General features: G+C 33.1%; 1 protein-coding gene across 2 annotated transcripts in view; it reads right to left on the bottom strand.

Annotated features, from left to right (window-relative positions):
* The window catches only part of LOC149803817 (C-type mannose receptor 2-like), a 53452-nt gene extending 30677 nt beyond the window's left edge, over nucleotides 1-22775 (bottom strand). The window contains exons 1-8 of one of the 2 annotated variants that reach the window (XM_089951443.1): nucleotides 22667-22775; nucleotides 20784-20840; nucleotides 20132-20214; nucleotides 19664-19735; nucleotides 8873-8993; nucleotides 7031-7131; nucleotides 5343-5414; nucleotides 2421-2802 (exon numbers count right to left, since the gene is read on the bottom strand). In XM_089951443.1, coding sequence (XP_089807569.1) covers nucleotides 2421-2802; nucleotides 5343-5414; nucleotides 7031-7131; nucleotides 8873-8993; nucleotides 19664-19735; nucleotides 20132-20214; nucleotides 20784-20840; nucleotides 22667-22682 — 904 coding nt within the window. In that variant the 5' untranslated portion in view covers nucleotides 22683-22775. The remainder of the gene's footprint in view (nucleotides 1-2420; nucleotides 2803-5342; nucleotides 5415-7030; nucleotides 7132-8872; nucleotides 8994-19663; nucleotides 19736-20131; nucleotides 20215-20783; nucleotides 20841-22666) is intronic. The other variant, XM_089951442.1, reaches the window with a different exon arrangement.
* Nucleotides 22776-26015: the final 3240 nt, after the last annotated feature.

The raw sequence follows: 26015 nt of genomic DNA, 5'->3' as shown, positions 1-26015 counted from the left end.
ATCCTTCTAACGTGCCCTGCCATCTCAAATGTGACTTTATCCACAGAATGCCTGCCCATGTAAGAAACTTAGTCTCTGTGACCCTGTCCTGCTATCTGATACTCATCAGTTTCCTCAGGCAGCCCATGTGAACTAGTTCAGCTTCTTGGCATGGTGTCTAAACACATTACAGGCGTCACAAGCATACAGCAGAGCTGGCAATGCAGCGGTGTTGAAGAACTTCAGCTTTCTTTTTAGACTGATGCCTCTGCGCTCCCACATATTTGCATGTGGTCTGCTAAAAGCCACACTTGCATTGTCAATTATGACGTTGATTTCATTATCGATGTGGACTGCACGTGATATAGTGTTGCACAGATAGGTGAACTTCTCCACTGCCACGAGGGTCTAGCCATTTATTATGATGGTAGGCTTTCCTGGTAAATGACTCTAAGGAAGGAGCCCTTGATCAATGTGATACACGATGCGATTCGGCACAGTTCTGGGGTGGATGCTGCCGGCTATTGAAAGTAAGCAGATGCCCTGATGGTTGTCGCAGAATTGTATGTTGCTTTTCCACTTGTGGAAGTAATTGATGCATGCATCCCTGTACCCCTGCGGTATAGTTCACTGACTCCACATTAACTGGAAACGTTCAGCCAGCTTCTTTGCCTTTTTCGAGCGGCTTTGTAGACTTCTGCCGCAATAACATCTTCAGGGGATTTGCCATGTGACAGCAGGTCATTTGCTTTTACAGTCTCAGTCAGCGTTGCAGGATCAACAAGGAATATATTGATTTCCACTTGGGGCGGACGATCATTTGCCTACTTTCTGATCGAGGACTATTGATTGATGATGTTGCTCAAGTGCTGATACTGTCGAAGTGTTCTGTCTATCTTTAAAGTATCTTTTCTTTGGCAGTGAGCATTGAGTTGCTGTGAGCACTCATTATTGGAAATGTTTCTGATTATTGTGGCCCATAGATTGTCTTCAAAGCATCGTAAAGGTTCTTCATTTTACTCCTTTCTGCATCGGACTGAATCTTAATTGCCTTCTTTATCAAGCATAAGTCTTGCGACTCTTCAAGTTTATTTTGGACAGTCCTCATGATGTTGCTGAATGCTGCTTTGATGGATGGTGCAGTACTGCCTTCTAAGCAGGCCTTCTGTAGCCGTTGTTTTATAGTCAGAAATTAAGGTATGGCAGTATCGTTCTCATCATACTAATTTTGATGTTGACATGTGACATGACCACGGGTTCTGGAAGCAGTTGAGTACGCGGAGTCTCTGAAGGATGCCCAGTTCTCTTCAACATTCTCGGAGTTTATATCTACTGTACCTATTTGGTTGCATAGTTCTTCAAAAGAAATACCTGTTTCACATTATTCTGTTCGATTTTGGAACATTAAGCTTTTGGGGCACTTTTGTCTTGTCGCCTTCTAGGCTGAATCTGGATATTGAACTTGGAGACTATGAACCAGTGGTAAGTCTAGCATTTATTGTCACTCGGACATCATGGCTGTCCATTCTCCGGACTATGACGTTGTCAATAAGATGTCACTGATTGGAGAGTGAGTGCATCTTGTTACGGTTTGTCTTGATGATTAGGCAATTGTGTTTGGTACATTTCCTCAGAAGTATTAGTCTGCTTTTGCTGTAATTACCAATGCCATTTTCGAGATGTGTGGAGAAAACTCCGGATGTAGTGGATGATAATCATTTCCTACTGCACCTAATCTCATGCCCTGCGCTGCCCACACAAGTCTTGCCGTCTGCATTCACATCCATCAGAAATTACTTTCCAGCCAACCCTGATTCAACATTCACATGCGGTACCATCTACTGTTACTTAAGGTAGCAGGTGTTGTCTGACCTGACATTATCATCATCATACCATAACACTCACCTCGAAAACATTTGTTTGTGAGGATGATTGTTGATATGTAAGGTCGTGTGTTGGTCTGTAAGGGCATGTGTTTGCCTTAAGGCTGTGTTTTGGTTGTAAGATTGAGTGCTGGCTGTAAGAATCAGTTTATCCATAAATATATGTTTGTAATTATGTGTGTTTGTCAATGAGTATGGGTGTTTGTTATTAGCTGTCTTTACCATCAATCCGTGTACATCCGTGTGCATCCATTCTCACCACTCTGCACCACTATGAATCTCTTCCTCTTCCACTCCATGCTCGAATTTGTGCGCCACTGTGGAGACCTGGTCATCCAGAAATCCCAATATTTGCAATATTTTGATCACTAAATATCAAACCTTGCACAACTTGGTTTATAATAGGGACAGCTGAGGAAATATGGGTACGGTCACTTAAGGGTAGACAATATTTCAGTTTCGGTTTACTTATCTGTATCTAATTTGGATTCGAATTTTAGTATATAATTCTTAATCTCGTAACAACAACAAAAATTGGTCAACGAAATAAATAAATACTTGGAGATGCTGGCAATGTTGTTTGTCTAGTCGAAACGGTTGTTGGTGCGTGCTCTGTTGGCGACGACGAATGTATTTTCATCTGCGTTTTTGGTAAAGATGTTTGTGTTCTAGTCTGCGTTGTTTGTGATTGTGTATGTGTTGTTGTAGGCGTTGTCTGCAATGACGTATGTTTGGTAGTCTGCCTCGTTGTTGTTTGCGTATTTGTTGTTTTCTGCGTCGTTATTTCGGAGTTGGATACCCATGGTGATGTATGTTCTAAGTGTTGATGCCTGAGAACTGAACAGTTCCGATTACATAAGTCAGTCTCACAGCAACCATGGCAAGTGCCGTAATTCTGTCTTTTACCGACAATCTCCGTACCAAATAAATTGTGACACATCTGTAATTTATTAAAAGAAATATAATTCGCTGTTTCCTGTTAAACATTTATAAAGTATATTAAGTAATTACAGACAGGAAGTCTTTAGTTTTGTATTTTTTAAATCAATACTATGCTTGAAATTTCAAAAGAAATAAAATCACTTATCAGAATACCTTTATTTTTCTGGAATAAAGAATTTGTATTATTGGACTGACAAGAATGAGAATGGATGGACCAAAACATCTAAATAGTAATAGCAAAACCAACCATTTTGAGCAACTTGAATTGTGGATGGTTTTGGGAATTAAAATTTAAACTCTCGTATTTCATACATGTCTGCACCACTTCTCTCTTACGCAAAGAAAAGGAATGTAAAATAAGAGACCTGAGCAATAGTAATATTTGGAGCTGGTCCATTTACATTCGTTTACAATTTGTATCTTGAAACTCTATTACTATTCAAGAGAACGTTCCTGGACAAGTCAATGTGTTCACATAAAAACAAAAATACACTCGAGTTCCTGAACCATAGTATATATTAACTCTGCCTAAGTATTGATATAAAGAAACAGAGTTCTGGGCCACTTAAAATAAATAGGACTTAAAAAATTACTGGATATCTTTCAAATCAAACACCGAGATAACTAATGACTGTTGATATTAAATGTGTTTTTAACCCATGTACCCCTGTATCTGTCTCAAATGCGGTCAACATAATGGTAACAGTTGCATTTTTCTGTGTCGTCATTTTAATAGCCTAACAGTTTCCTTCAGACCTTCAAGTAGAGTTTTGTCATCGTACAGAGCTGGGGGCGCAGGAGACACATCCAATTGTAAGCAATTCTACCTAACGAACTAGCAACGATTCAGGTTATTATTATTGCAATTGTAATCTCTATTCGTTTTCGTCTTTTTGAATAGTCTCTTCAAATGTTTTACGTAATATATTTTGAATAGTCTCTTCAATTGTTTGACGTAACATCTTTTTGAATAGTCTCTTCAACTGTTTTACTTAACATTAACATCTTTTTGAACAGTCTCTTCAACTGTTTTACGTAACATCTTTTTGAATAGTCTCTTCAAATGTTTTACGTAACATATTTTTGAATAGTCTCTTCAAAAGTTATACGTAATATATTTTTGAATAGTCTCTTGAAATGTTTTGCGTGACACCTTTTTGAATAGTCTCTTCAAATGTTTTACGTAGCATATTTTAACTGGTTACTTCAAAATGTTTTACGTAACATTTTTTCTGTACATCAGACATATTTCTGTACGCTGAGCAAGTCCTGATGACTTAAAAAGTGATTGCTACAGTATAGTAGATTTTAACTCTCCATACATTAAAACTAATTGTTACGCAAGTTTAACATTGATTTTAATTTTGTCACAGGTACTTTTAATTATTCCATGATGCTGTTAAAAAGTAGTTAGCTTTAGATTCTGTGTTGAATCATGATCTTTTACGAAATAAAAAGGACTAAGATTTGATTACATCATTAAGGTTTTAATTGTTGTGTCCCAATCATGATCATGTAATAATGCCTTAAACACGGTGATCAGGTAATAATGCCTTAAACACGGCGGTATTTTGTGAGACATATGCAATGCTAACTTCGAGAGGTGATAACTCTATTTCTGTTTCGTCAAAAAACTATTTATTTCAATATCTGAACTCTGCGTTAGCAGTATATAATATTCGTTGTCATTTATGTCGCTATCAGCAAACTCTTTGTAAACAAATATGTTATCGAAATATTCGGTCTACTTTTTAAAGATCTCATAGAATAAATGAATAACTTAGATATTTCAAAATGCATGTGTGTTAGTTTTTTAAAGTGAACTCTTTTTTCTACTGTGCTAGTGTTTTTATATCTCGAAGAGACATCGCGACCACTGTCTGTCATCTTTTATATTAAAATTTCATGATATATGAAACTGTTGTGTTCAAATGCAATTTTTGTAATTTATTAAATGCTTAAAGTAGTGTTATTCGGTTGTGGGTTTTTTTTCCTTTTGTCACAACCCTAAACTTGGGAAGCGAGCAGTCCGATTTCAAATAGATGGCAGTGATTTTACGAGAGGAAGCTTACACCAAAAACAAGTGTACTATTTAATTTTTTCACCAAGCACTCTGGTTTTGGTTGTTATATTAAAATAGGAGTAGTTATGAAATTTTCTCTTATTAGTGATTGTAAAAATACAAAATAATCATTTTATATGGCCCAGCTCTGAAATATCACTATGGCCCAGGGACCTTGGGGAAAATATATTTTTTATATGTTTTATAATATGAATAAAAGATTTTAAATTTTATATTTTTAAAAATGTAAGTATTCCAGCACTCATTTTGCCCTTCCTAATCTAACTTTATATTATAATGCCTACTTCGTGCACTTGCAAGACTTTCCATGACGAAAAATTTTTTTCCGTCTGAGAGTCAATAATAATAATAATAACAATAATAATAATAACAATAATCAAAGATGAGGCTGCTAATAATATTTCGTTTGAAGTTGCATAAAGTTACTTATAAATCATAATTAAATGTTACTTGCCGATTTGGAGATACACCCACTTCTGAACACTTGATCCACGATTATGCTAGGTTCAACACTAAGGTAACAACTCTGACATGAAAAAGAAACCGCTTAACTAAAATTACATGTCCAAACATCAAGATTGTTTGAATGCTTGAACATAGAGGAAACGTTTGTAAAAATACAGTATTGTGTCCAACTAAAAATGCAATTAGACATTACACTATTAAATAATGACATTTTAGAAGACGATCATATATACTGTTATTGTGTTAAAAGTCTATAATATATATTGTCAGTGCGCTAGAAAACTATCATATATACTACTATCATATATACTATCAGTGTGTTAAAATAGACTATCATATATAATATCAGTGCGTTAGAAGACTGTTAAAAGACCATCATATGTGCTATCAGTGCGTTAGAAGACTGTCATACATACTGTCAGTGTGTTAGAAGACTATCGTATATACTGTTTATGCGTTAGAAGACTGATATTGATATACATACTGTCAGTGCGTTAGAAGACTGCTATACATGCTGTCATTGCGTTAGAAGACTATCGTATATACTGTTTATGCGTTAGAAGACTTATACATACTGTCAATGTGTTAAAAGGCCATCACATATACTGTCAGTGCGTTAGAAACCCGTGTTATATACTGTCAGTGATTTAGAAGATTATCATATATACTGTCAGTGTGTTAGAAGACTGTTAAAAGATCATCATTCATAAAGTTGGTGTGTTAAAAAGTTTACAATACGGTGAATATGAATATGATATATTCTGTAACGTAAATTTTACAAAATGTAAAAAAGTAAAATGTACGCTGGTTCCATATAACAACAAAGAAACACTGTACCAAAAGAAAAAAATGAAAAGAAGAAAACTCCTTTATTTCATCTTGATATATGTTGAAATGGTCACTTACAATACATTGTCCAGGATCTAACTTCAATCGTGCTCAAAAATAAATAAATGTAATTAACGAGTCTTATTAAATAACTGTGAATAACAATAGGAATAGTCTGCTTATTCATTTTAAAACAAATCTAAAACTAATTCGGACTTTTAAACAAATATATAACAAAAAATATTTTACTGCATTTCCAATTATTAAAATAAAATTATTATTTTATTCTCTTCACGGTCAGATTAAAAATAAAAGTATGACATTTGATTGGTCAATGTTTTGACGTAACCCGGTTAGATGTTTTTACCATGCATCCTGGACAAAATCAAAACCACGTTAAATGCAATCGCACACTCAGATCAGAGTGAACTAAAAACTTTGAAATTTTATTGACTTACTTCAAATCACTGACCAATCAGACACCAAAATTTGGAGTCTGAGTGTAAAAATGTTCCTAATATTCAATGGCTATGATGTGATTCAGAATCCCAATACCACTGTCCGCTTCAAGTGAAAAACAGTGAAATATCTTTAAAATGCACACACATATCAAGACAAGCGAGCAAAAGAACAGACAGACATCATATATTTGTTATGTACGATTTGGGTCATTTATCTATATAAGCTACAGCAACCTGCTGATGCACATAGAGAGCTGACCTTGACTCCGACATTTTGCGTGCGGAATCGTTACTATGCACATCAGGCCAGAAGAAGTGAGGAAGGAGAAGAAAGAAGTGAGAAGGGAGAAGGAAGATGTTGAGGAGGTATAAGATGCAACTTTCGAACCTCAGTGTCAGTACATCCAGTTAGCAAATCACAATTATTTGGGTCAAGATGATTTTCACAGTTGAAGCATATCAAACTCGCGCTTGTCCCGGTGTGAATACCTGTAAATAAAGAAGACGAAATATGAGATAAGTAAGTCAAAAAGCACTATAAAAGCTGTAATAGAACGTGTATTGTCTCGTTCAAACCAAAGTTTTATAGAATCGTAATGTCTTCAGTGATTAAAGTAAATCTGAAAGTATAAAAATCGCTTTTAAACAACACTAAAAAGTGCCAAAAATTACAGTTAGTAAGTTTTCTTTTCTATCGTCTGTTGGTTGCTATGCGATCAGATAACAAATGTAAAGATATGCACTCGTAGCTTGGTGACTATCGACTTATATAGCCACAAACGCTCTAAATTCTGACACAGTTATATATTTTCACATATGAATCTGATGACTCTTCCAAGATAAATACTTCTTTAGACAGATAATATATTTTGCAAACACTCGTAACAAAAACCTATTTTGAAAATCATCTTTCGTGGCCTTGAAAATTGTCATTCTCATCGTTTTGTAAAGTTTGTAGCACTGACATCATGACAAGAGTACTATTTAAATCCGTCTGCATGTTCAAACCTACAAATGCATGCTTTCGATGTCAGTGTCAGTGGCTGGTATTAGATTGTAGTTTCTCAGTTCTTGCTTTCACACGTCATTGAACGTCATGTCCATAACATGCTTAAGTTTCCAGGGTTACTAAAAAACAATGAATAAACGTATGCTATTAGCACGAAATGTCTTTCTCCAGCTGTCAGAATCAGTAGAAACTGTACTCGCACAACAAGTTTATTTTGTATATTGTTTAATTTCAGGGTGAATGGTTCGAGCTACAATGTCGATTGTCAATAGTGATATCAAAGAAAAGGTAAAGTCTGTTCGGTTCGTCATTTTATCTGTATTTAATTCAACCTGTTTTGATACTTTTAATTTGAAGCAAATGCTGTAATTTACGGACAAGGCTAAACCTTTCCGTTAGAAAGCAATACATCTGAAGACCTTCCATCTCCCGACTTGAAGTGTAGCAAGTCTTGTTCGTATTCCAGTAAATCCACCGTATGAATTTAAATGCAGGTAAGAAATAAAAGTTTTAAACCATTCAACGTTTTTTTTTTACCCCCTTCTGACCAAATTCACCTTGACCTTCCACTTTTTTCTTTGAAATTGTTAGGATTCTGTATACACTCACGGTCAACTTGGTTTCAAACTTTAGTGAAGGAATACTTATTGAGACTCAGGAAAACTCTTTCTCTGGTTGAATCACGATGACCTTGAAGTTTAACCTTTCGATCTAAAAATTAACAGCCATTTTATTTTATTTTAAAACCCTACCTATAGATACAGTACAGTGATTGAAAGTATCAAGAACTCAGATCAGCATGTTGAAATCTAAATGTTAACATTAGGACAGAATACCAAAGTCTAAACATCAGACCGCTAGTCATAGACAGGCTGTATACAAGCTGTACACAGGCTGTATTCCCCTATTCTTGCAGAACAACGATGATTTTGGTGAAAAATTCAAAGTTCTGAATGGCTTGGTTAGTTTATGCTAGCATCAATGCTCTTGAGATAGAGTATATATTATCTATGCTGACCCGATCTTTGATCTTGAGCTATGACTTTCACCTTGATGAGAAAAAATTAAAAGATTGTTTTGGGGGGTGGGGAGTCTTTTAATTTTTCACAACTTTTATCTTCGCTTTAAAATAATATATTGTTTCCAACTGTGCTAACGTTATTTCTCCGGTAGACAAATATGCGACAACTGTTCCTGGGCTATACAATGATAATGTTTTACCTGCCGTTCCACATCCTGCCATGTTACAGTAATCACCAGTACAGCATTCCATGCATGTGCTAATGTCAAGGCCGGTCTGCACACGGTGAATTGGGCTTTGTTTACTATATGATTGACATTTCTGTGATAGATGTAAACAAAGAAACGTTAATGCATAAATAACGGAGCAAAAGAAACAAAACAGAGTTGGTCATCAATTTTCGTTTGCAATGTAAACCATCCACCACATCGACTAACATATTTCCATCTGCCATCACACTGTTACATTTTACAACAAGCCCTAACATAACATATAAATTGCATTGAATCAAGGAATTGTACACTCAAATTATTCATTTTCGAAAGGCTATTCTCCAGAAGCGAACATCCCACAACTCCTGCTCCGAATTTCGTCCAACAATTTCGCTATCAATAACGAATTGTGGTTAAGAAATTCTGGCCTCAATTGGAAATGTACGATTACAACAAAATGTCATGTGTTCATGTGTTATATAAGAGAACCTCAGATTTGAATTAAATTGATTCTACTATTCTTATGCTTCTGTCGTGGATAAAGGTGTTATAAGTCAAGAACTATTGCGCTATTATTATAATTTCAGTCTATATATTTTGTGTCAATAAAGCACAAGAAAATATTGCTATAAACGATTCTTTAATAATTTTTAGAATTAATAATAATAATAATAATAATAATAATAATAATAATAATAATCGACTTGTCGAATGAGAAAGATGGAAGAGACCACAACAGACTTATATTTTTCACAATTTGCTAAAAGATGAGTACAGTATATCAATCTGTATTAGTATGAAAACGTCAATTTGTCGCTTAGAAATATGTACATCACAAACTCTGCCGAGGTTAGAAATCGGGGAAAGTTCTATCCATAAGGCACGAACAAAGTATAATACGATGAATGTTACTTAAATTACATCTACATTGTAATTACCTCATTGAATTAATTTATTATTATTATTATCATTATTATTATTATTATTATTATTATTATTGTAGTTGTTGTTGTTGTTGTTGTTGTTGTTGTTATTATTATTATTATTATGAGTATTATATATTTATAATCGACTTACCGAATCAGAAAGATGGAAGAGATCACAATAGACTTGTATTTTTCACAATGTGCTAAAAGATGAGTGCAGCATATCAGTCTGTATTAGAATGACAACGTCAATTTGTCGCTTAGAAACATGTACATCACAAACTCTGCCGAGGTTAGAAATCGGGGAAAGTTATATCCATAAGGCACAAACAAAGTAAAATACGACGAATGTTACTTAAATTACATCTACATTGTAATTACCTTATTGAATTAATTTATTATTATTATCATTATTATTATTATTATTATTATTATTATTATTGTTATTATCATCATCATCATCATCATTATTGTGATGATGATGATGTTGATGATGACGTTCGCTACTATCATCTCATCTCCACTTCCTTTTTATTAAATGTATTATATAATGTTCTTCTGATACAACTAAGAAAAACGTTTTGAATACTGCTTATGTATTAATGGAATTTTTGGTCTTCTCCAAATCGGGCTTGTGCCTAAGATTATTCTAGTATATTGTGGAGCAAACAAATTAACGTTCCTTGTAGTCATGATGTATCATCTTCTATTTCTCTATGCATCCAAGTATGCATGTTTATTTGAGAGAGAGAGAGAGAGAGATGTTACGACTCAGTGGTCATAAACTAAGTGACAGGAAAATCAAAAACAGCAAGTTTTGTAAAACATAAAGTTATAAATGAAATTGTGAGAGGAATTTTTAGTATTATCAAGTCAGTCCAAAATAATCTTGAAAAAAAAAGTTATATTAAAACCCAAAAGATATATTCCGTATATATTTCAGATCCTGAAATGTCCTGGTCTGCCAACAATCGTGACGTTGTCAAAATGGCGTTGTCAGGAACTCCTTTCAATAATTCACAATAATTCTAAAATAATATTATATTTGAATGAGCACTTTCTATTTCCAATGAATAGTCAAAAAAATGATTTTCTTCTCAAATAATATCTAAATACAATATAAAATACGTCTGGAGACTTGATATTACAGCAACTTCACAAGAAATAAGAATGACTCCAGAACAGAATTGAATCAGTTTGCTATGTTCTCCCCTTCAATAGTTTATTATGACTATAAGTTGCAATAGACTCCATGTGCCAGATCTTACTACTCAGTCTAATATATCAAAATACCTATTTGTATGACCTAACTCATCCAATGGAAATTAACTAAATTCTTCTAGGATACTTATGACCGATCTGTCCAATGGGATAAAAGGTTGAATCTCGTAAATATATTTTTTAATAATTATATTATTAGTAACTGTAAAGACGTAGGTGGAATGCTCCCGTTTCCTACATGGTTAGAGCATCCGCCTCAAATGCAGGAGGTTGCGGGTTCGAACCCCAGCCAAGTCATACCAAAGACTTTTTAAAATGGTACCAACAGATGCCTCGCTTGGCACTCAGTATTAAGAGGTTAGTGTTAGGACTAGGCGGTCTGTTGTCAGGAAAATGTGACTGGGTTGGACATGGTGCTATATGTCTGCCGCAGTGCTTGACATCACTATGAACTGCCACAGTGTAGACATCGTAGCGAAAAATTAAGGTTACGTTAAAAATACAAATCACAGACATGCACACACAAAACGTAGATGAGCAACTATTTATACATCCTATGAAATTGTAAGTTCTCTACTATCTTAAAATAGATCCATGAACGTACACCGAATCCAGCTGTAGATAATCACTAAAATTTACAGTCATGAATACAAGTAACAAAAAAAATTATACAAACTCTTGTACCAGGAGCTACAAAGAACATAGTTATATATAACACTTTCACTCAAAAGGAAAAGAAACATTTATCCAAAAAGCTTTCTTTTTCCATATTAATCAAACACAAAAATGATAATAATAATGAAATTAAACAGGAAGCTGTATAATTAATTTTCACAAATTATACAAAATAAGGCAATATAGAGCTCATATACACGTGTAAGTGCATCTGTGATTAAATTTTATTTTCCTTTGATGTGCCGAATGTCTATGTTGTATTCTTGCAAGATCGAACTCCATATCAACAATCTGTGATTTTTATATTTCAGTTTGTGATCACTGAAGACACAATTCGGAGAAGAAGCAGAATTAATATACACTTCGAAGTGATGTAAACCCAAAATTAAAGCCAGACACTCTTTCTCGATAGTGGATTAATTTTTATGGTGATTGTTTAAATTGTTAGAAAAATAGCACACTGGATCATCCACGCCATTTTTATCTTCCTGAATTAATACGCCACCAACCGATACATCACTTGCATCAACAGATATTTTAAATTATTGATTGAAATCTGGAGCTGAAAGATCAGTTGTACTTTTAAGTATGACGTTTAACTTATCAAACGCTTCCTGACATTTGTCAGACCAATAAAACTTAGTGTTCTTACTCAATAAATTGTTTAGAAGCTCAGCAACCATGGAAAATGTTTTGCAAAATTTCCCATAATATTCAGAAATATCCCAAAACTGCATCAGTTGCTTTTTACTGATAGGCACAGGGAATTCAAAGATAGCTTTAACCATAGTATCTATAGGCATAACTTGACCATGTCACACAACAAGTCCTAAAATTGAAACTGAATCTCAGCAAAACATACGTTTGCTAAAATTAATTCTCAAATTTGCCTCATTCAGTCGAACGAAGAATTTCCTGATAGTCACCAGATGATCTTTTCAGGTGTCACTGGAATATTGAGGGAGAAGTTTTCATACCAATATGGCATCACTTTGTATTGGTACAGACCATCTGGAGTTGGAGAAGCCGGCATTTCTTTTGCTCTATCCGTAATTGGAATATGTTAGAATCCTTTTAACAGGTCACACTTGATGACATAATTTGCATTTCCAGTTCTTTCAATACAGTCATCAATTTTTGGTATTGGAAATAATTATTTTGGTGACATTGTTCAATTTTCTATAGTCAGTACACATACGAAAAGAATTATATAGTTTCGGCACAAGAATACAAGGCAAACTCCAGTTAATTTTGCATGGTTCAATAAATTCATTCTCCAACAAATATTATATTTCCTTTTCAAACATTCCTGCTTGAGAGGGATTCATCCTGTAAGGGTTCTATTTTACGCTTAGAATCTAGAATTTCAACATAGTGGTAGATTTTTTTGTTCCAGTGGGCACATCTGGAAACTAGTGCACATATTCACCTATTAGCTGCTTTAGCGCATTAGTTTCCTCTATTTGTAGATGTGAAAGTTTACGGTTTAAATTCTCTAATATTTCATAACTCTGAAGGCTGGTTGAATCAAAGTCAATATAATCCGGTTGTATGTCATCATTTAAATCGTCACTGAGTAGGGCAAATATTATTAAATTTACTGAATGATTTACAGAGCTATCTCGTAAAACCTACTCAGTTAACATATTTACATAGCCGGTGACGGAGTTATTTCTGTTAAGGCCTCCTAGGAGTGTTTATATAATTTAAATCACTTTCATTTTAACTTTATAAGGACCATAGAATGTAACCTGAAGAGGATTATACAGTATTGCAAAGAGAGACAGAACTTTATCACAAAGCTGAAAAAAATTCCTACTTTTGTAGTTTTGACCTGCCTCAATTTCAGTCTCAAGTGAGTAAATATAAGATTATATCTTGCTAATCCACATTCATAGTCAAAATCTTAAAGATTCATGTCGCACTCTTCTGTTAAAAGAAGTTTATCTTTACCAAATCCAATGGTCCAATGACACGTCCAAAAACTATTTCAGGAACTAAAACTGGCAAACTGACAAATGAAACAAGATAAACAATATTTGGAAAATCACTTTTAATTTTCTGGCTAATACAAATGATGTAATATATTGTGATATGTAATAGAGACTCCTAAATGACCAGCCAAATGAGTTTTATCGGCTACACTAAGAATTTCCTACACATAGGACTTAGGAACTACAATTGGATTGCTCAGTGACCACACGTCATCAGCGGGTACCTCAGGTAGTCGCCATTTTCTCATAAGGACCCAGATGTGAAAAAATAGCAAGTTCGTATCTCTACAGAATCAGCTTCGCTAATAGCCCTCTAAAAAAACATCTCAGGAACCTTTTTCCTGTTCGACAACAAGTCATTGTCGTTTGTCGCCCTGATAGAAATAAAAAAATGAGTGGTTAAAAAAGGATCACTTTGATCAGTACTTCTTGATTGATCAGACAGGAGCAAAGGTGACCTCATCAAAAATCCTGATCAATACATGTATCAGCTAAAGCAATGATTTCCTTATCAACTTTATTCTCAAGAGCTCTTTTTCCACAGCTGTAGTAACTGCACAAGCAGGGAATAAATCAGTGATTTCATTTCCAATAGGATCAGTTTTTTATCCAAACAAGGCTTGTCAGTTACAAGTGGATTAACCACAGCCTTATTTCCAGCTAAGTCATTGCCTAGCAATAAATGAACACCATGGAATTTGAATTTAGCGACACTGTACTCCCTGAACAAGAACACATTCAAATGAAGACTTCGCAGACAAAGGCAAGTACCTGATAATGAAACACTCTGATAAGCCCCGTTGTTCCTTAACATTTTAGTAGGGACAGGAGTGGCCAAATCAATATTAATGATATAGGACTCTTCGACGTTGATTGTTCATAATTCTCCATAATCAAATCAGACTGGCGTTTGTTTGATTCCACAAATGCATTGTTTCCCATATATGACCATACCCTTGACCTCTGAGAAACAAGAGCATTTGTAGCTGCTCTGTATGTATTCTATTGTTTATTTATTAAATTAAAGCGATCAAAATAACGTGAACCATTTTCTTGCAATACGTTTATGTAGGTAGAGATACGGATTTCGGATCAATCTTATCAAACGTTGGATTCTTGTAAGTTCTGCCAGATTGGAATTTGTAAGTATTTTCTTGAGACTGATGTGATTTCTTACTAACCATATGCTAAAAGGAAAACTTATTGACAAATAAAACGTAGCGAGTCAACGAATAGTCAACAGGCGTATCATCAGCGTTTACCAAAGTGTCTACACGGTGTTCATCGGGGTAAGTCTTGATGTCACTATAAATGCAGTTCTTAAACTCTTCTACTAATACGAGTTGTCTAAGTTTGTCATAATTTTTATCAATCCTTTTAGATGCACACAACCTTTCAACTATTCTTTTTCCCATGAACATTTGGCATTTAAATTTGTATCTGCACTTACCGCTCTTCCCTTTCTCTTTCTTCCTGCATTGTTTCTATCTGAAACAAACCTAACCTTTCTTAACTCTGATTCCATTATTTTTATCTGTAACTCCACTTTCAAATACTCTAGCCATTCCTGGATTGGATCGGAAACAAAACTCTTCACCCTAAATGACACTGTGAAAGCTTCTCGTTTTCACGATGAAAATCCAAAGACCAGGGACAACAAAAAGTTTAAACTGAAATTCATCTAAATTTAAAATTCAGAACAATTTTAATTTCACTGAAATATTTCTGAAATTCATATCCCGGACGAGCCCCCAATTTCTGTCACGACTATATGGTCATAAACTTAGTTACAGAAAGAATCAAAACCAACAAGTTTTGTAAAACTTAACAATTAGTTTAATTATCAAAGTTATAAATGAAAATGTAAGAGAAACTTACAGCATTATGAAAGCTATTCAAAATAATCCTGAAAAAAGTATATTAATGTCCTAAAGATTCTGAATTGTACTGGTTCGCCTAGAATCGTGACATTGTAAAAACGGCTTTGTTCAACATTCCTTTGAATAATTCACAATAATTCCAAAATAATGTTATAGTCCAATCAGTACTTTCTGTTTCTACTGAATATACCAAACAAATGGTTTCCTCTCAAATAAAATAAACTCTAAATGCAACATAGAATATGTCTGCAGGCTTGATGTTACAACAAGAATAATATAAATAATTACTCTAAAACAGGAATGAATCTGATTGCTCCATTATTTCATTATATACACCTTCAAAAGTCTATTACGACCATATGTCACAATATAACCTACAAAAACAGATCTTCCTACCCAATCTAATATTTCAAAACACCTATTTGTGTGATCTAACTCATCCAATGGGAATAAACTAAATTTTTCTATATCACCTGACCCATCTGTCCAATCTTGCAAACATATTTATAAATAATTATATTATTGGTAACTGTTAAGACATACGTAATCATCTATTTACGTTCTTTAATGTATTAGAAATAAGACACTATGAACGTGCGCCAAATCTCATCTATATATAATCACTACAATTTACAGTCAGGAATAAAAACGTAAAAAATTATACATAGCCATATACCAAGAGTATATATATATATATATATATATATATATATATATATATATATATATATATATATATATATATATATATATATATAGCAACCCCTCAAAACAAAATATAATTTGTGTGGTGTCCCGAATTATGTCCTTCTTTAGTATCATCATTTTGATCCAGAAAAACGAAACCCCTTAACTCCGAATACCAAAACAAATTTCGATCCCAAATTTAAATTTTACGCTACTCCCCCTCCCCCCGCCCCATTAAACCCAAACTCACTCCAGACTTCAATGTATTTTAGCTGCTAAATTTATGACAAACGCTGGAACAGATTTAAAATGATTATCTAATGCTGTTGCTGTGTAGTAGACTTGTCGGTTAAACAAATACCTGGAAACTGTTTCAAAAGCAGGCAGGGTTAAAACAATACTTAACACAGATTAGGGATGGCAATAAGCTAATCTGAAGTCTTTCCACCATGGAAAATGCCAATTTTAAGGCGAATTATTAACAACTAAATGCCTATAGGAAAGCCATTGAAGAAAGATTATTATCTGCTTATTATCTATTTGTGATTGATGTTATTCATTTGTATACATGGTCCATAGAACATGTTTGGGATTTTTATTTGGTTTTTAATTTAATTAAGAATGAGGGCTTGATTAATCAGGCATGTGGCCTTCCTTTTAATGCTTTGCCGAAGGAGACGACAACACAGTATTCTAAAAATCATAGTCACTCAATTGATTTTCATTATAAAAATCTAGTTAAATAGCCATGACTGTCATTTGTCTTCACAAATATGTCTTGGTGTCCAAACAACATATTAAAGGCCCGTACATTAAAAGGAAAGGATCTCTTCCTCCACACTCACGGTCCCAATCAGTAAATTAAGAAAAAGATAAATCTGGCGATAAAGCAAAGGAGTTAGAACAGAATCTAAAACTACAAACAATACATTGACAAGGACACAAACAGATACAAAACAAATTTCCTTCGTGAACAAAATATAATAACAATAAATTGGATTTGAGTATAAAATATCTTTTTAATATTATATATAAATTAAACCAGCTAATAAAAATGGTATAATATAAATCATATATCTTCCTACGAGAAACTGGAAAAATCACACAAGAAGAATCTAATATTTTTAAACATGAAACTGTATCCGATAGTTATAGTTATTGTTAGAAATCATAACAGAGGGGTAAAATTATTACTTTTATCTGAATTCTATTATACAAATTGCGTAAATAAATAGAATCTGACCATCTATTTGATGGGAGATTGATTTATATAAACTTTAAAGCCATTAATTTTATAAATATATACACAATAACTTAGTATCACGAGAAAAAGGTCTGTAGGACAGATCTGGGAAAATATTACGAAACATTCGAAACATCTCTAATAATTGGGGGATTTAAACCATGTATTACCAAACTACGATACGACTGCGGAAAAAGATAAACGACTCGCTAATATCAGTGCACCTATCATGGAAAAATAAAATATAAAAGATATTGTAGCCAATTATAACCTAGCAAAAGATACTTTCAATAGAATATGAAAGAACGAAGAAGATTTTATTTTAGTAAAACAATTTGAAAAGGAAGTTTAAAAATGGAATATTTTGGATGATGCTTTCTCATATCATTTTCCACTAGAATTATAATTATATATGAACGAAAGACCGATATGGGGTATATTTTTAATAGATTTATATGGGGGAAATGCACAGTGAATAACATAAACATAACAATATAATTAAAAAAATAATTTTGATTAAGTAAAAATAAGGAATATATTAAATAGATTACATGTTAATATAGACACATTTGAAAGCTGAGGGAAAGAAGAAATTGAAAAATTAGTAGTGGTATAATAAATATGGTGGAAAAAATAGAAAATAATAACAGAAAATAATAAAGATGAAAAAGGAAAAATAAAGGAAACCCTGAAGAAAATTAAAAGGTTGAAAGAAAGGTCGTTCTGATTGGCCATAAAGACCCTGTCAATGAAGACACGAGAAGATGCGAATATAGTATATATCAGACTGTGAATATAGTATATATCAGACTGTGAATATAATGTATATCAGACTGTGAATATAGTATATACTAGTCTGTGAATATAGTATATATCAGACTGTGAATATAGTATATATCAGACTGTGAATATAATGTATATCAGACTGTGAATATAGTATATATCAGCCTGTGAATATAGTATATATCAGGCTGTGCATATAGTATATATCAGACTGTGAATATAGTATATATCAGACTGTGAATATAGTATACATCAGACTGTGCATATAGTATATATCAGACTGTGCAGATACAACTGGTGAATCGGGAGCAATGATTTTTATCAATCAAAACAAGGCTTTTGATAGGATTGAACAAAATAATGTTAAAAAGGTTCTAAGCGAAATTTGGTTTAATAAAAACTATTGTAATTTGGCTAAATTGTTATATTGCAATATCTACTCCAAAGTCAAATCAATGGTCTTTGACAAAAGCATTCCAAATAGTAAGATCAGTTATATAATTTTGCAGCCTATAAATGTTGCTGTATGTGATAGTGATCCAAATACTAAGTATAAAGATAAGAAATAAAAACAGTATCTCTTTAAGAGAAGTAAAAATCAGGTCAGAAAAATGCAGATGAATGCACAAACATTATTTCAGATAAATAGTATTTCGCACACTTTGAAATGAGTACGAATCTCTTGGGAAAGGATCGTGATTCGCAAATAAATCACACAAAAAACAGATATTCTTTTGATAGGGAACTGGAGAGACAATTATCGTGGACTCCTCTATAATATATAAAGGAAACAGTTTAAGACGATTTAACTGCTACGATGACCAATTTACAAAGGAACATCTAATCTTAGGAAATAATAACTTATTGTACTGAACAACATCAGAAATGGATTAAAAATATAGGAATTGAACAAACTTGTTAATATGGTAATACGGACACAAATTGAAGGCAATTCAAATAATTTGAGAAACAATGTTAATATTTTAATATACAATTTTCAAGTCTTGTTTAATATATATATATATATATATATATATATATATATATATATATATATATATATATATATATATATATATATATATATAAAGCCACACTGGAAAATATAAATAATCTATATATGCTTAAATATTTAAATATTACTATTACATGGTCGTGTGGTAGAGACGGTTATGCAAAAGATTCACGACCTAAATTTGATTAAATAACTATTAATTATATCAAATCAACACTATTACTAATCTGAACCAGTTGTAATAAATATATTAAAAGAAGTACCGGAATATCCATTCATCCCATCGTCCATACATTCATATCTCTTTCTCTCCGCCCTCCCCCCCCCCCCGTACACACACACGCACACAGCTTACCATAACCGACATGCATCCGGAATCATACCATATCGTCCCAGAGGGTGACACAGTTTGTTCAACATAGCACACCTGGAAAATACCAAAATGTTCCAGAGTTTAAGAGAAGCTTTTTAACAAATCGAACGGGGTTGTACGAATCTCTCTCTCTCTCTCTCTCTCTCCTGGTATTCGATTATTAAACAGACATAAAGACATTAAGTTAATGAATGGAACATTACCCATAACAAATCGTCGTGTGGTCTAAAAAGAGACATGTACATACATGGAATTATCGTCTAAACGTTTACATAAGTAGGTTTTTCCCTGATCGTGTTTGGTTGGCTACTAATAATACGTTTTTTAACCTCAATGCATACATATATTTCAAACTTTTACTAAGAATGGTTACTTTATCGTCATTATTCATGTCAGCCAAGGTAATGGATATAAGAAACCATTGATGACAACATTGAACAAAAATCGTACTTCGTGGTCTCCGCATCGTATGAGCCTGTTACAGTCACGTGGCAGAGATATGTGATGGCATCCCAAACATAACGGTCCACCATCTTGTAGAAAGATATTTTAGAAAGAAGTGAATAAAACACTCAGAGCTAAACTTAATTTGAATAACTACATTATATTTTAAATATTTCATTTATTTAATTCACTAGTTCTGCACTTTGTTACTCCGCAACATTAAATTAATTTGACTTTTGAAATCAATATAAATTTAAATAAGCATTAACAATGCAAATATTGTTACATATTAATTGCTTTATTCGAGGTTTCAACACATGTACGTCAAATCTGAAAGTACGAAAATAATTTGGCTTATGATATATTACCGTATAACAGATTTTATGTAGTACAGGACACCGAGTTGAGTACACTTCATTGAAATACCATTCTTTTATTGAGACCTTTCAAATCGTTTTAAAATATGACTTAAAAGGGTGACTATTACTGAAGGGTGTATGACATCTAACAGCATCTATAAAAACTGACAAATGTATGGACATCTATTTTTGCTTCCATCTTTAATTAAATAAAGCAGTTATCGCTGTAAAAATGAACTGACAGAATCTGCAAGAAGATTAATTAATTTTAATAAATAGTTGTTCGTGTCTGTACTTACATGTAAAAGTAACGGGAAACGCCGCAAGTAGTATTACTTGAAAGGACAGAATCGTGTCTGTAAATTTAAGAGAGACAATTCGAAATCAAAATATAAATGAGAGAAATGTATTGATGAAAGAAATTCGTTTATTATTTAAATATCAATTCCTGTCAGTTTGTAAAATAAGTGTCTTTTTAATCTTTTTAATTTTTGGTGACTTATTAATTTGTAAAATAGTGTTATATCAGTTATAAAATGCAACAGCGGTGGAAGAATTGGGCGCTTTTTGTACAGAATATACTTCATCAGGTAGAAACAACCATACCAGACAAAAATAACTGATCACTGTATTACGAGACAGGAATAACTAATTAACGTTGTCTATACGAAAGAGAAATAACTATTTCAACTCTGTTTGTACGAGACAGAAATTATTCATTAACATTGTATATACCAGGCAGAAATAACAGGTTAACATTGTAATTACTAGAGAGAAATAACAGATCAACATATTTATAACATTCAAAAATAACAGATCGGCATTTGTCTTTGCTAGACAGAAGTAACAGATCAACATTTGTCTTTACTAGACATAAATAACAGATCAACATTTGTCTTTACCAGACAGAAATAACCGATCAATATTATCTTTACTAGACAGAAATAACAGATCAACATTTGTCTTTACCAGACAGAAATAACCGATCAATATTGTCTTTACTAGACAGAAATAACAGATCAATATTGTCTATACCAACTAAACGAAAAGATCAATGATGTATGTGTGCGTAGCCATCGGCTGTGGGTCTACTACTATTACCAGTTTTGTTATCTGGATCAAACAGTAAACATTTAGCCTGAGATTCCAAATAGCAGCTTAAAATAGGTCAGAAACAGAGAACCATGTTTCAATATTTCTGCTCACATGTTATCAGCGGTACCCATTTTAAGTGATTTATTCGCACATTTGGGTGTGATAAAATTTCCTGACTACTCTTCTATGCTTAGATATTTACGTCAAACATTTTCAAATATAAATGATTACTTACTTTCATAAAAGAACTTCTATATAAAGACATGTACTTACAATATGTATATAACCCTGATAATCGTCGATCCTTACAACAATGCCTAATGTACCAATATATATATATATATATATATATATATATATATATATATATATATATATATATATATATATATATATATATATATATATATATATAATAGAATTGTCACGTGTGCCTTAATATGAGGTTTTACATCCGGGTATTATCAGGTCTCCCTTTGTTTGACGCGGGTGAAAATGCGATCTTTATCCATCTAATAGTAAGATCAGTTAAAGAGGCACAGCCATGTATAATTGGAGTTTGAGACAGGTAAATGTTGACAGCTTTAAAACCACTGATACCTAAGCTATAGTCTTGTTTACAGTCCAATTAGTTTCAGAATGCTTGTGATGTACATCATTTATTTAAATTCTGCCACCTTTGTGTTTAAACTGTGTTGGGGTCTTCATTTAGAAAATAGATTTGATAAACGTAATAAAAGTAGTGCTGAGAATATCTTGTGTTTGTTCCTACATACACATAAAAGTAAAGCTGAACCAGTTGAGACCTAAATGTACAATTTAACAATTACAAATTGCTTACATGATGTTTAAATTGTTGTCAAACCCCTTTTTGTACAATGTCAGCATCAATGTACAGATTTTGGAGCACAATAGCTTGTTTTTTATTGCTGTAAAATTCTCGTGGGTATGACGACAAAGCCTAAGTCATTCACGGCATTGAATAGAGTTAGTACTCTAAAAAGAAGCAATAATCAGTTGTAGAGAGCATCGTTAAAAGCTTACATATATGCTAAATACTCCATCCAGTTGAGAACAATGAACTTACCGATGCTCTTTCCCATATTGTAAAGGCCTTAGCACTCCATGAAAGGCGACTCTCCCAAGTGTGTATGTAGGATATGGGATAGTCTGTTAGGATGAAAGATAAGACCAATTTATCGGTACATATGTTCTCTTCATACAGAATACGGGTCAACGCCAACATGAGGCATGACCATACCGGTTCATATCTATCTACAGTGTCCCTCTCTGCAGCACAAATCGATTGTCCTCATGTTACTAAAATAAGAAATCTAAGGTTAGAAGTACTAAATAGTGGACATTAGTTTCAGATAAAACAGTCGTTTAAAAGCAATGTAAACACTAATAATCTTTTTGAGAGACCTCATGGAGCGGAGAAACGCACTGCGAACTCTGATTCAAAAGTTGTGACATAAATTTCCAATGCTAATGTTACAAGAAAAAATACTTTTACACAAAAACACTAGGGATACCCTGCATAAATACACAGATCAGTTACTAGTACATTCTCAGTAGTGTAATAGCGTGTAAAGGAGCATTCGTTTTCTCTATATACCGACAAGAAATTAATTTGGGTATAGACTGTTCCTAATTTCGCTTACCTATGTAAGTTAACTTCTGTGAAATATTTTGTGGTACTGTAAGAAAAGGAACATTTACATCAATGACTCTTACGAAAAGTATGATGTAATCATGGAATTCCAAATAAAAATTTATATAATAAAGTTACAGAAACACTCAGCTAGTTCAAGAAAACACAGCCGCCAAAAGATATAGTATTCTCTGTACTTCAAGGAATGTCTGTTGAATGGAAGAAAACTTAACTGTTTTTTATATTGAAAATGATGACAACTAAGATGAAAAATTGGTAATTAATTTTCTACAGCTCCCCACTTTATCTCACATGCAACGATCCCTTAAATAAACATGTCCTCGTTTCAATTACAGCAAAACAGACGAAACAAAATATCAACAAAATAATTACCACTCAATAGCCTACATTCTGTGTATACTGATTTTAAACCTAGTGTCAGAAAGTCCTTACGTCAGACGTGGCAGGCATCATGGAATGATGCATTGAATAACAAACTTCAAGCAATCAAGCCAACTCTAGGAGAATGAACTCCTTCCTACAGAACCATGCGTAGGTAGGAGGTAGTCACTGCAAGAATCCGAATTGGCCATACTTATATCACCCACTCCCACATAATAAAAGGTGAAGACTCACCAGAGTGCGTTTCTTGCAATGAACCATTCACTGTCAAGCACTTTATGATAGAATGTTTTGACCTGCAACCTACGCGCAATCAGTATTACAATGTGCATGACATGAAGGAACTTTTCATACTATAAACATGACTTGTATTATAGAGTTCCTGAAAGCAGTGAATATTTACTCAAAACTCTTTTATGCTATCACCTTGTGCAGTTTTATGCAATATATATACCGTCCCTTTTTAATACCTTTTCATAATTTTTCATTAACATACAACATTTACATCCCCCGTTGATCGGGAAGCTTTATTTTGTACCGTTACCATCGTACCGTTTTATTTTCAACTATTTGTTTTTTTATATCGCTGGTCGATATGAGATTTTTTATAATTTTTAAAAGATTATGCATATAACATTTTGTTTGGCGCTAAATAGCCTAACAGTGCTGATGCGCCGTTAAAAATAAAATCAATCAATCAATCAATCTGTGAAATGTTCAAATATGTATATTATTTGCAACTGAAGAATATGCCAATTTGTCTACCCTGTAACAATTTTCTTTCATTCTACTTACAATACAATAGGTTGCCGTGCTCAGAAAACGAGGCATAAGAAAGTGGTACCTAAAAACGAAGTCAAACATTTCGTGGATGTTATTATTGTTTATCCAAGATAGAAGGCTTCATTTTTATGATTATAATGAAGCAGCGCTCCTTTCATGAAGCAAGCGAAATTGGGGGTCTGGGAAAAAAAAGGGAATCTACGTTTACTCATTTTTGTGCACATGATAAGGTTTTAAACATCGAATGCATCAGAGATCCGACCCATTGTAAGGTAAGATAATAGATGTTGCATTTATAGTCTGCATTAACGCAACAATTCAAAAAGTGCTCTGATGAGCTTGTAGCCAACATTACCAAAAAACAAAGCAAAACAATGAAGACATTTAATCAACATGATTCGCAACACGTACAGACATTGCATATTTTAAAAATTCCAATATACATATTACGTATCATATACTTTAAAATTTAAGCAGGGAAAACACTTTCAAATAGGCAGTTTAAAAAGTTAATTTCGTGTTTTGGTAACAATAACAAAGCACAGGATAAGAATTTGAATAATGCAGATCTAAAGTTGTCTTTTTTTTGCCATAGATTAGGATTTTAATTCGTGGGACATACAAATATTTCAATATTAAAATTGCATTTATTGTGTTTATGATAGAGCAAATCATCCAAACAATGGAGAACAAACTTATTCAGAATTTGAAAAGTCTCTAGAGCCATTGACCCAAGTCTATGCACTAAATATTGGCATTGTTGTTTTAAGTAAGAGTGTGTGGTAACTTCAGGTGTAATCGTCATGCACGTCTCAGAGAATGTTATTGTCGTTTTGTCTTTTATGAAGTTTAGTAGTTTTCCTATCACTGACGATGTTCCAGGTAAAGGAACAGATGCTGACGGAAAAAGGTATATAAAGTTATCTATTTAATGAGTCTTGTTAACTTTTGAACAATAATTTTGTAAACAGTTAATTGTCTTCAAGGTATCCCACAAATATATTTACACGTGTATTAAATTACAAGTGGTTGTCATTACAGATTCCAGACAGTTTGGCAATTTCTTCACATTTTACGACGACATCGCTTATGTTAAGTACATGTTTTACATAGAATGTCTTTTTACTAAGGCAATGCTTACAACCTTTATTGCGATATGTTTCCGTTGAACCAGTCAGTCAGAATTTTGGACTCATTTTGAATTATGTCAAAGTCTGAGAATGAAAATGACAGTGCGTATTCATCAGCATAGTTATGTAGAAAATCATATTTAATAAAATTAAAAAGAAATATCGAAAACAACATTGCAACGTAAAGGTTCGAGGATTCATCCTGTGTAACCCATTTTTGAATTTAAGTCCAATTATTCAAAACATACTACATCTTAGCGGCTTACACTGTGACAGCTCAGTAAAAGGACTCACTGAGGCATCTGACGTAACGAATGTCATTAACAACTTACAGTTTAGAATATCATAAGGTAAACAGTCAAAAACCGAAGATAGATTGATTACAACTGCAGTTACGTTTGTTTTCGTAAAGAACTTTTTTCCAGCCCTCCAATAAATGTAAAACGTAGTTTTGCATCCATGACCTT

Source organism: Sinohyriopsis cumingii, chromosome 3 (assembly GCF_028554795.1).
Source record: "Sinohyriopsis cumingii isolate HCF-2022 chromosome 3, ASM2855479v2, whole genome shotgun sequence".
NCBI classification, from domain to species: Eukaryota; Metazoa; Mollusca; class Bivalvia; order Unionida; family Unionidae; genus Sinohyriopsis; species Sinohyriopsis cumingii.
The sequence above is the reverse complement of the archived record's forward strand: the minus strand, read 5'-3'. Positions and strand labels throughout refer to the sequence as shown.